Source organism: Paramormyrops kingsleyae, chromosome 8 (genome assembly GCF_048594095.1).
Source record: "Paramormyrops kingsleyae isolate MSU_618 chromosome 8, PKINGS_0.4, whole genome shotgun sequence".
Classification (NCBI taxonomy): Eukaryota; Metazoa; Chordata; class Actinopteri; order Osteoglossiformes; family Mormyridae; genus Paramormyrops; species Paramormyrops kingsleyae.
In genome coordinates this window covers 38,148,333-38,160,868 of record NC_132804.1, presented here as the reverse complement: position 1 = coordinate 38,160,868, position 12,536 = coordinate 38,148,333, and the positions used below count along the sequence as shown (strand labels likewise).

The following is a 12,536-nucleotide window of genomic DNA, read 5'->3' as shown; positions in this document are numbered from 1 at the left end:
CTGTTGATAAAGGGCGCAGCCATCTTGGATTCTGAACTCGGGGAGTCGGGATGCTCTGTGCTGTCCGAGAAACGGGAGCGCGCATGTCGTCACTTCTGGCTTCGAAACTGTGACTGTACGGCCCAATCCCAAACTGGTCCCTACACACTCCGCCTCACCACTCCGCCTTCGTTTGCGCGTTCCCGAGACCCGTCGCCATGTTGAAGTGTGTCTCAAAGCATCAAGGGCTATGGGGGAGTGGTCGATTATGCCCTCCTTTAGCGAGTCAGCAACGATGGTGGCTCGCGCGATTCCACTACCACTTCCATATCCCACAATTCCTAGCGCACAGGAAACAGAACAGCGCGATAATTTAATAATTGGATTCTAACAGCACTGTGAAAAACATATAGAAAGTCTATGTTACATGTTATAATTCATCGCTGCAGAAAAAAAATTAGGAAAGCAGTTATTTATAGCTGGTCAGTACAGATAGATTTTATCGTGATCCGATTACGAGAGATTTTGTGTACTTATCAAACTAGAAACCACGCGAAGAAACATTCGTACGCAAACTCGATCAACATCACACCAGCAATAACAATTTATGTTTCATATTTGCCTGTTTTTTCCTCTACAGCTCTGGATCTGGTATTTGGTACAGAAGTAATGCGTAATGTTTTATGCGTGTAAACTAATTAAGTTTACACTCATGGTAGAAATTGTACAATCGTCAATATGACATGTGTACATACTTAAAATTGCTCGTTGCAATAAGACGATGTAGCCGTCGTCTTCTCGCATTAGATAAACTTTGTGCTTTTTTAAAATAACTGATATGTCATTAAAGAAAATACAATACAGCTTCTTGACGGATCCATTTCGTCAAATCACTACGTAATGCATTTCCTCTTTCCGGTAAAGAAGACTGTAAAAACGCGCTGCGAGGGCAAGTCTGTCTCAAATCTTTCTTGTGACAGTTTCCTTCAGTTTAAGTGCATAGGGCGTGTTGTGAGGGTGACTCGGCGGGAGTGTGACTCGAAATGAAGGCGGAGTATCGAGGGTATAGTTTGGGATTGGGCCCAAACCTACCGAAAATGTAACTTACGCTACTACGCATGCGCACATTCATCACGCATGCGTCCACGAAACCACATTTTCCGCAGGAGCATCTGGCCCCAAGAGCATCTGGCTGCAGATCTCCACCAGGAGGATCTCCACAAGTGATTACGGACATGACGTTATGCACGACGTTATGTTTTTTTTCTCCAAATTTAGCTTTAAATTGGTTACTTAAGGTAAGACTGACTGTCTACTGAAAAAGAAAAAATATTTATAAAATTATAAATAAATTTATAAATATTTGTCTTGTGCGCACAAGTTATTTTTTTTCAAGGAATAGATTAGCTGCGTATAGCTGTCATGTTATAAGAGGTTTATTTCAGGACGCCGTACTACGTTTGCTAGACCTGGCATTAATGATATTGACACAAATACATACAGTAAATTGGTTAAATTTGCAGACGACACCAAGGTGGGCGGTGTAGCAGATACTGATCTAGCAGCAGAGAGGCTTCAAAGGGATCTGGATTTAATTAGCGAATGGGCTGATACTTGGCAGATGAAATTTAACACAGATAAATGTAAGGTAATCCATGCAGGGAGCAGAAATATAAAGTACAAATATTTTATGGGTTCCACTGAAATAAAGGTAGCTGATTACGAGAAAGATCTAGGTATGTATGTTGATGCTTCCATGTCCCACTCTCGCCAGTGTGGGGAAGCAATAAAAAAGGCCAATAGAATGTTGGGTTATATCTCTAGGTGTGTGGAGTTTAAGTCAAGGGAGGTGATATTACACTTATATAATTCCTTGGTAAGACCCCACCTAGAATACTGTGTGCAGGTTTGGTCACCATACCTCAAGAAGGACATTGCTGCTTTAGAAAAGGTGCAACGAAGAGCTACGAGAATGATTCCTGGTCTTAGAGGAATGTCTTATGAGGAGAGGTTAGCGGAACTGAATCTGTTTAGCCTTGAGCAAAGGAGACTAAGGGGGGATATGATTCAGGTCTATAAGATTCTAACGGGTCTGGATGCTGTTCAGCCAAATGACTATTTCAATATTAGTCTAAATACTAGAACTCGTGGCCATAAGTGGAAATTAGCGGGAGAACATTTTAAAACAAATTTGAGGAAGCACTTCTTTACACAGCGTGTAGTTAGAGTATGGAATAGTCTTCCTGCTAGTGTAGTGGAAGCTAAAACCATGGCTTCCTTTAAATCAGAGCTAGATAAGATTTTAACAACTCTGAGCTATTAGTTAAGTTCTCCCCAAACGAGCTTGATGGGCCGAATGGCCTCCTCTCGTTTGTAAATTTCTTATGTTCTTATGTTCTTACAACAGCCTTGTAATTAATATTACTGGAAAGAGTAAATATAATGCTGCCGCGTACTACTTTGACATTAAGGCAGAGGTATACAGTCCATATGAATGGTCGTGACAGAGGTGAAGCGATATGAACAATATTTTTTTCTTTCATTATCGGTAGTCAATAATAAAACAGGTATAAACAGGTAAAATAAATACAATAAATAGGTGTCAGTAATGACAAGAAATGTTAGGGGAACTTGGTGAGGCGAACAAATCAACAAACCGAGTAAAGTGGTAAACATAGTAGGCTATGTCTTGATGCAACCGAACCAAACATCAATATTAAAGATGCACAAAATATAGCCTGCGTGCAATAAATTGTGACCAAGTTATATAAGTTATTATGTAGTACTTTTGATTATTTGAATATGATTCGCAAATTGACGGAATATAGGGTTACACTGTTAGCGATTTCTGTAAATTTCACAGTATTTAACTGTAAAATGAACTGTATTTTACTGTAGGACAGCTATACAGTATGCTACTGTATTTTAAAGTTGCATTATGGGAAATATCCCCTTGGCACCATTAAAATACAGTATTTTTTTATTTACTGTAAAAAGAGCGCGAAACCTGACCAAAAGAGCGCGAAACCTGACCAATCACAGAAAGGCCTTTATTACTGCCTGGAAGAAGAACACCAAGACACAGATGCAAGGACCTGACAGCTGCAAAGGTGTGCAGAAATATTCCTGTGTTTCTTCTAGATTTCGTCTATATTTTTGGGTTTAATTAATTAAAAAGTAAATTAAAACAGATCAAAACTTGCGTCTGTGCGTCACTTAATGACGCACAGTAACGTTACCTCAGACTATGGTGTAGAGGCGAGCTCAGAGAGCTAACGTTAAACAACTTTGTGGCGGAAACGCGATTTAAATTGAAGAAAACTTAACTTCTGTGAAATAAATGAACATTTCTTTATTTTTTTTCCTTTTTAAGGAATAAATCAGCATTGAAATATAAGCATAAACGGTCTCTGTCCTACGTTTGACCACGTTGGGTGCAGGTGAGTGTTCATCTAACGTTATTAACTTTAGCTGACAGACCAAGCTTTTGTGGGTTTAGTTTGTGATATGATCGCTTGTTAACTTATTTCCCCATACAAATGTACAGCATGCATTTATTGCTAGCATAAAACCCGCGATGTTCTTATGCAAACACTGTGGCGTCTCTGTGGAGACATTATACGCCTTTATTAATCATGCAAAAGGGCACAAAAACATGGCGAACTTCAGGTTTTCGTGTGCAGTTTCTGAATGCCCATGCACGTTTCAAAGCCTCTCTGCACTTCAGTCGCATATGTACCGCAAACACAGAAAGGCCGCAAAAATAAAGAACAGATCTGAACAACATGATTTAAATTCTCAATGCAGCGTTGAAGGTTGTACATTCGTGACGACTAAATTCGCCAGGCTTTGTGAACACCTGAAGTGGCACATTCGAGATGGTAAAAAAGTTGAATGTCCGATGATTGGCTGTAAAAAGTATTTTAGAGTCAAGTCATCATTTTCAGCACACCTCAGTAGAAAGCATAAATGTGATTTTCAGAAATCCGTCTGTGCAAATATTACTGAGATCTCTGTTGCTGTGCCAGATGTGAATGATCTTAGGGAAGGCTTTGATGATGTGGAATTTCAAGATGGTCCAGCCATTCAGCTTGACAAAGACACATTTCTGACTAATTTGGCTTTATTTTATTTGAGGATGCAATCAAAAATGATTCTGCCAGCCACAACAATTCAGATTTTAATTGATGAGTTCATGGAGGTGCATACAAATAGCATGACACACGTCTTGTCCAAAGTTCATGTAGAATTGGCAAAGCTAAAAATTCCAGACTCTCAAATAAATGAAATAATAAGTGGGTTATCTAAAGAAAACTTACTTAAGATGTATAATGAGGGATATTTTAAATCAGATCAGACACGGAAGTCCTTTTTCAAAAAACATTTCAATTATGTAGAGCCTGTGCAAGTGTACCTAGGCTGTGATGCATCTGGGAAGGAGCGCTATTTCCAGTACGTACCAGTAAATAAAACTCTGAAGGCATTTCTGAACAATGGATCTGTTAAAGAACAGTATGATGAGGCCAAGGGGCACACACCACAAAATCCTCATTTACTGCAGGATATAAGGGATGGGAGAAAATTTCAAGAAAATACTCTTTACAAAGAGTATTCATCAGTTGTGTCTCTGATTTTATATCAAGACGCATTTGAGGTAGTTAATCCCCTTGGCTCTGGAAGAAAAAAGCACAAGCTGGTTGCTATGTACATGACACTTTCAGAAATCTGTCCTCATAATAGATCGTCTATTGATCCTATGCAGTTGGTCATGCTTTGCAGAGAGGAAGATTTTAAGTTTTTTGGGCAGCAACAAGTTTTCAGTCCTCTTTTGAGTGATCTCAAGGACATGGAGGAATTTGGAGTTGTACTGGAGGATGGAGAGACAGTCAGGGGAACAGTGATAGAATTCAAAATCATCGTTGGCGATAACTTGGGGTCGCACTGCATCGGTGGTTTCACTGAAAATTTTAGTAAAAGTACACATTTCTGTCGTTACTGTCTTGTAAACAGAGACATGTTTAAAAGCAAAGGCACAGAATTACGTCCAACAAGAACAAAACAGAGTTACAAAGACAGTTTGTCAGTGTCTGAAGGACAAGAAATTTGTGATGGTGTCAAGTTTGACTCTGCGTTCAACTGCCTAAAACACTTTCATGTGTGTGATCCTGGGCTTCCTCCATGCTTGGCACACAATCTTTTTGAGGGGGTCGTGTCATCAGATCTGGCTTTATATATAAAACAACTTGTCACTGTAGGTAAGCATTTTAGCTATGTCCAGCTAAACAGGAACATATCGAGCTTCAAGTACAGTGGAAGTGACATGAACAATAAGCCATGTGAAGTAAAACCTGATGGTTCAAAGTTGTCAGGACATGCAGCCCAGAACTGGTGTCTGCTTCGATTACTTCCATTATTAATTGGGGATCGAATTAAAAATCCACTTGATGATGAAATTTGGCAGTTGTGCTTGAAGTTGAGAGAGCTTGTTGAAATCATATGTGCACCGAAAATCCATCATGATCAAATAGCCTATATGAAATGTCTAATTGAAGAATATGTGCACTTAAGAGCTGCTTTGTTTCCAGATGCACCACTTAAACCAAAGCATCATTATTTGCTTCACTACGCTGAACTCGGACCACTGGTTAGGCTATGGAGTTTACGATTCGAAAGCAAGCACAGCTATTTTAAACAGTGTGCCAGAAAATTGCGAAATTTTAAAAACCTAGGGAGTTCGCTAGCTGACGGACATCAATTATTGCAAGCCTATTTGAGTGCTAGCTCCATCTTTTCCCCAAATATGCAAGTAGGTGAAGCAGATGAGTTTCACAGTCATGTATACAACACCTGCATTCAAGCAGCTGTAAGGATGCAAGGCCTTCTTGACTCCACATTTGTCACATCAACTGCTACATACAAAGGAACCACATACAAAACGTCGACGGTTGTTGTGGTAGATCACACAGATGATGTGTACACATTTGGGAAAATTGAAATGATTCTGATACACTTCTCAGACTTATTCTTTGTTGTTGAAAAGTGTAAATCAGTAACAGTTATTGAGCTGGGTCTGCATTGTCTGCAGCAAGAGTCAAATCCTGAATATTTGTGTGTAAACGTAGAGAATCTAGCTGACTATTACCCCCTGCCAGTGTACAAACGATTTGATGCTAATTTTGTTGCACTTCACCATTCTGTTTGTCTAGGGTAAAAAGGTAAAAGATGGAAGCTGTCATTAGAAGTGCCCTCCCAATGCTGGATAAAGATCAACTGAATGACTTGACATCAGAATTAAGAAGAATTGGTGTGAAAACAGATGATGACCTCCAATATGTCACATTAGATGACGTCAAAGACTTCCTTTCACCAATAGATTGCAGGAAACTAATTAATTTCTTCAAAAGCAGAGGTTAGTCATTTGTATACAGTTGTGCCCATAAGTTTACGTACCCTTGCATAATATACTAAATGTTAATAATTTTAACAAAATAAAAAGGAAACTCGAAAGCTGTATGTATTTTTATTTATTTAGTACTGTCCTGAATAAACTATTTAACATCAGAGATGTTCATATATTCTCCACAAGACAAAATTTTAACTGAATTTATATAAATGACCCCATTCAAAAGTTCACATACTTTTGAATCTTAATACTGTGTGTCGTTTCCTGAATGATCCACAACTGTTTTTGTCTTTTGTGTATTGTTCATGAGTCGCTTGTTTGTCCTGGGCAGGTCATCTGCCTGCTGTTCTTCAGAAAAATCCTTCAGCTCCTGCACATTATTTGGTTTTCCAGCATCTTCTGCATATGTGAACACTTTCCAAAAGCGAATGTATGATTTTTAGATCCATCTTTTAACACTGAGAAAAATTGAGGAACTCGTACATAAGTATTACAAAACATGAAAACATTTACAGATTCTTAAGAAGGCAACACAATGCATTAAAAGCAGTTTTTCTCATTATGTTTACAGATTATGTTCCTCATTTAGTATTGCACTTCAGAAACTACATATATATTAACATGTCTGCCAGTAGACAATATAAGTACAATTTACAATGATCATTCAATTCAAAAAGTTTGTGTTCCTTTCATGACCATCAGTGAATGTTTTCATCTTTTGTATTAGTTATATATGTGTCCCTCATTTGTTCTCATTGTGAAAAGATAGAATTCAAAATCATACATTCACTTTTGGAAAGGGTTCAAATATGCAAATGCTGGAAAACCAAAGAATTTGCAGGTTCTGGGGGATTTTTCTAAAGAAGAGCAGGCAGATGAACTGCTTAAGGGAGTCACGATGAACAACAATCACAAAAATAATCATAGATCATCCAGAAAACAACACACTATATTATGATTCAAGGGTATGTAAACTTTTGAATGGGGTAGTTTTTGTAAAATCAAGTCCTGTTGTCTTGTGGAATCTATATAAACGTTTGTTATGTGAAATGGCTTATTTGGGACAGTACTGAATAAAAATATGCAATTTCTGTGATCCCTTTTATTTATTTATTTTTTTAATGATTAACAGTTTTTATAGTCTGCATGGAATATGTAAACTTATGAGCACAACTATATATGTAATATACCAATAGATTGCAGGAAAGTAATTAATTACTTCAGAAACAGAGGTTAGTCATTTGTATATATGTAAAATACCTATAGATTGCAGGAGAATAATTAATTTGTTCAAATGCAGGTGTTAGTATTTTATATATGTAACAAACAGTATTAAAAATAGATTATGTGGGCTTTAAGGCATGCCCATGATCAATGAAGAAGAAATATGTACATTTTTCAAATCATTAATGTGCTGTTATTAAATACTTTGTCATTTTTTTTTTTTTTCTGTTAATCAATATTTTTGTTCAATATTTCATTTAGGTAACGAAAATGTTCTAGCTACTCCCAACCCTTCAACATTCACTGTGCAGTGTCATGGATCCAGTTCAGTTACCAGTCAGAGTCCCACATTCATTCCAGTCCCAGTTCAAAGTGCAACATGGTTGTCAGATTTTCAGATACCCTGGGGTAAGATGACACCAAATTTACAGACATGTCTTGCTCAAGGAAAGCGACCTGAAGCCTCAGATAGAAGACACATGGTTAGGGTGATTGTGGATTCTATCAGAGAGGTGTGTTTAAATCCAAGCAAGCAGCAATGTTCACAAATTGCACAGTCAGTCATCCAAAAGTATCCACACAGTTTTAGTGACAAAACAGAAGAGGGGGAGTTAATCGGGTGTGGTTACTACTCTTTGCTGTGTCAGCTGAAGACAAGGGTGGAACATCTTAACCGGAACAATACAATGGCTCGACTTAGAAAACCTAAACGAACAGAAGGTGAAATGGATGATAGCCAGCCCTCAACATCTAAATCGGCTAAACTGGATAGCTATGGTTGTGTGAACTGGAACCCTGCTGAATTTCCTGAAGGAGAACATCTTGAGTCTTTAGAGTTAAAGAGAAATGAGATGCTTAGTCTCTTTTCCCAAGAAGGACCTCGTGCAGCTGAGCGCAACAAGGTCCAAGAATTAATGAAATTGACATTTGTTGCACAACGCCACAGCATTAATGCCAGCCCTCCATCCAGTATTTCAGATCTTCAGGCAAGGTGGCCTTTTCTCTTCATGAAGAGATTCTTATGCGCTCATTTCAAGGAACTGACTGGGATTGATCTTGACCTCAGATTAAAGGAATCCCTTTGTACCAAAGGGGAAAGGATTCTGTGCTTCTTCAAAAATCAAAGTTCCAGGTGGGGAAAAGAAGTTCGAACTGTCCTCAGAGAGATTGACAGAGAAGGCAGAGATGTTGACCAAGGCCTGGCAGCTGTACTGTTGATGATGGCCCACTTCAAAGAAAAGGAGGAATCGCTGTTCCTTTCAGCTGATGTAAGTATATTATTATTATTATTTTTATTATTATTGTGTTTTTTCGTTGTTGTTTTTCATGTATATAATTGAAATAACTGACAGTTACAAAAACTGTGTTTCTGTGTGTTTAGGTCACAACAACTCCAGCAGATGCAGAGACCAGGCTTTCACTTCCTTATGCTCCAAGGTTGATCATGCTTGGTAAGATACTTTAATTCATGATTTAGCAACATTTAAGGGATGGTCCATAGCTCTCCATGTGTAACATTTTGCTTAACATCTCATCAAAAAGTTTTAAAAAACAAGGATAAGTAAATGATTGTCATTTCTTTGGTAAACGTACCCTTAAAGGGATAATTCTCCCAAAAATGAAAATTACCCCATGATTTACTTCAAGCCATCCTAGATGTATATGACTTTATTCTTTCAGATGAACACAGTCTGAGTTATAATAAAATGTATCCCGGCTCTTCCAAGCTTTATAATGGGAGTGAATGGAAGATGATATTTTGAAGCTCAAAAAAAAAGTCTATCCATTCACCATAAAACAGCTCTACACGGCTCCTTACTAAAGGTCTTCTGAAGTGAATCGATGGGGAAAAAAAATATCCATATTTAAAATTATAAAGCAAAACATCCAGCTTCTGGCGGACCGTAACTTACAAAGATTGTGTAACGTCTCTCACAGTTCAAAATGCTTACGCCATGTCCAGCGTCATGCGTTGCATTGGTTTTGAACTCAGAGAGGCGTTACGCATTTTTTGTAAGTTGGAATCTGCCAGAAGCTGGATGTTTTGTTTTAAGTTTTAGATTTGGAAATTTCTCTTACAAAATGTTAGTAACCCCCAGAGCTATGTAGAGTAGTTTTATGATGGATGGATGGATAGATGGAAGCACTTTTGCTTTCTGAGCTTCAAAATCTGATCTTTCATTCACTCCCATTATAATGCTTGGAAGAGCCACTTAAAATTTCATATTAACTCTAATTGTATTTGTCTGAAAGAAGAAAGTCAAATACATTCTTAAGATACATTATTAAATACATATCTTAAGATGCTTGAGGGTGAATAAATCATGGGTTAATTTTAATTTTTGTGAGAACTATCCCATTAAATCAGGGGCTGGGAACATTGATTTTAGCTCCAACCCTAATCCAACACACCTAAACAATCTAATTAAGGTTTTCAAGAAACAGGTAGGTATTATTATTATTATTTCATTTTTTTTTTAAATTGTAATAAATAATTATAATATTTTTTTTATTATAACAGTATTAGGTATGGAGCTAAACGTTCCACCAGGATTAAGGTTCCACATCCCTGCTTTAAATTAATGAAAAGCTCCAACATATTGTTACTGTAATGAAATCAAATGTAAAATGTTTATATATAATAATAATAATAATAATAATATTTTTTTATTATTACATTTGTTTTGTTTTTGGTAGGGGGTTCGGTTCTATGCAGCAAAAAATGGATGCTGTCAGTTGAAGGCAAAGTCTTTATTCCTGAGTCTGACCTACCAGATTTGTCTTCTGCGTTTGCTGTTCTTTTTGGTTCCTATTATGTGCTTAACCTTGAGTACCAAGTGGAAGCAGCCACTACTTTGGAGTTTATACAGAGGTAAGTACATCTTATAGTATTCTATAACATTTGGTTATACTTCAGTAATGTTATCAAAAGTACTGATTCGGTACCACACAATACAGAATTTTTAAAAACGTCCATTTCCCACTCACATTTGAATGCTGTTGAACCGATTCTTAAACATTGCTGATTGGCCATAGTGTTCACATGCGCAATAGATAGGTCTGTAATTGGCTACAATGAGCAGAGCTTCACACTCCTGACCAAGCGCTCACACAGGAGCACAATGACAGCGTTTGAAAGCAGCATCTGTCAGAGGATCCCTAATACATCTGCATATAGATGGATCCACTGACAGACGTGGCTTTCAAGTGCTCCAGTTGTGCTGCTGTGTGAGAGCTCAGTGAGAAGCATGAAGCGCTGGTAATTGTAGCCAATCACAGTCATATCTGTGCAATGAGTTAAAGAAAAATATCCATGTTTAAAAGAAAACATCCAGCCTCTGCTGGACTGCGTTCTGTATTTGGCTTCGGAAGAATGTTTAATGCCTCTCGCAGTTCAAAATGTGCCATAGGGCGTAATACAGGATTTAATCTTTTTTTCTTTTCTTTTCTTTGTCCAAAGGTTTTTTTTTTTTTTTAAACAAACTGATCATAGGCCTCTGAGCTTATATTGCTCAAAAATGACTGAGGAGGGGGAGGGTTGGTCATTTTTGACCACAAACACACTTACTGGTTAAGTATTCAAGCACACTAGTATGATAAATAATGACGAAATTTGCATCATGCGCACAGTGCGCAGTCCCTCGCGTATGCATAAAAAGTGAAGTATACTTTGGCCTTTAAACCTCTCAAATCATAAGGATGACTTTTATGCTTCTAACACTTAAGAATTTGGTTTGAATGGATGGATAGATGAAAAAAGAAAAGAGAAAATATATTTTTTTTTTCTTCTTCTTGATGATAACATATCAAATGATGTAATTACTTATTTCTTTAATGTGAAGGTTCTTTGTGAGGATAAACCCAGACAACAGCAAGTGCTCCTCAAGGTTCCAAGTCAGCAAAAGAAGTGGGAGGATTGTTCAAAGAAAGAACTCAGGCCTGAACCCTCATGTGTCCTCCTTCATTAAGGAGTTCTTGGATTTCAGCTGGCAGAACTATTAAGCTACAAAGAGCAAATACATTCTATTCAGGCAAGATTTTTTTTGAAGTACGAAGAAAGAACTAAACCCTCATGTGCTTGAACCTCCTGGCCTGAACCCTCAATCCAGAAATCCTCATTTGTCTCTGTATGGCAAAACTCAACTTTTTTTGAATGTTCAAGTTTTAAATATTGTTCTTATGACTGAATTTGTTCATGAATCCCAGATAGCAGCGGACTGCGGGGCGGATCCGCCCTCAAGTCGGCAGATCCGCCTGACAGTCGCATTCAATTTTATTAACCTGCCAGAGTGAGGCCCCGCCCACAGAAAACACCCAGTCCAAACACGGACTCGTTACAGAGGCTGGGCGGATCCACACGCCTAAAGGTGCTTTCAGACCGAACGCGGCATGCGCTGCGCTTTGCTCTGAAACCCATTATTTTCTATGGCTTGCGCGGCGCAAGAGCGGCGCGGCGCTGCGCCGAGCAAAGCGCAAGCGTGGCGCAGCGCGCCGCTGCGCGCCACTCGGCGCCCTTGTGCGCGCACCGCGGTCAAAGTTGAAATTTGTTGAACTTTGACCGCTGCGCGCCGTGGCGCATTTTCGCGCGACCAATAGAATCAAAGCATAAACGTGGGCTAGTTTTTTTTTTTTTTTATTGTTTTAAACGCGGGCTAGTGTTCGGTCTGCCCCTTCGAAGCACACACACACACACATACACACACGATGGAGGAAAAACTGATTTTACCAGTGTCTGAGTGTCCAGAAATATACGATACCACACTCTCGTCTTACCGGGATGTGGGGAGGAAGATAATATGTTGGAGAAAGATTTCTCTAGATATAGGCATGCCAGGTGTGTTTTGTTGCTTATTGTTAGCAGTATATATGACTGAAATAGCATGTGATGTCTACAGGCTAATTTAGGTTTATTAATTGAAATAATGAGGTA

The 12,536-nt window shown here is 38.3% G+C and overlaps 1 protein-coding gene across 1 annotated transcript; it reads left to right on the top strand.

Annotated features, from left to right (window-relative positions):
- Positions 1-1,142: 1,142 nt before the first annotated feature.
- On the top strand, positions 1,143-12,145 carry LOC140592215 (uncharacterized). Its single transcript, XM_072714935.1, has 8 exons — positions 1,143-1,277; positions 2,977-3,089; positions 3,353-3,419; positions 6,186-6,388; positions 7,868-8,874; positions 8,988-9,057; positions 10,304-10,478; positions 11,449-12,145. Exons 4-8 carry the CDS (start codon positions 6,202-6,204, stop codon positions 11,606-11,608), a joined length of 1,599 nt encoding a protein of 532 aa, XP_072571036.1. The 5' UTR covers positions 1,143-1,277; positions 2,977-3,089; positions 3,353-3,419; positions 6,186-6,201; the 3' UTR covers positions 11,609-12,145.
- The last annotated feature ends 391 nt before the right edge of the window (positions 12,146-12,536 follow it).

What these genes read in the sequence shown, in the direction of transcription:
- LOC140592215 (XM_072714935.1), top strand. Translation starts at nt 6,202, where the DNA reads ATGGAAGCTGTCATTAGAAGTGCCCTCCCAATGCTGGATAAAGATCAA. An exon ending in TCCAAGGTTGATCATGCTTG is followed by an intron (nt 9,058 to 10,303) that starts GTAAGATACTTT and finishes TGTTTTTGGTAG; the next exon opens with GGGGTTCGGTTCTATGCAGC. An exon ending in ACTTTGGAGTTTATACAGAG is followed by an intron (nt 10,479 to 11,448) that starts GTAAGTACATCT and finishes TTTAATGTGAAG; the next exon opens with GTTCTTTGTGAGGATAAACC.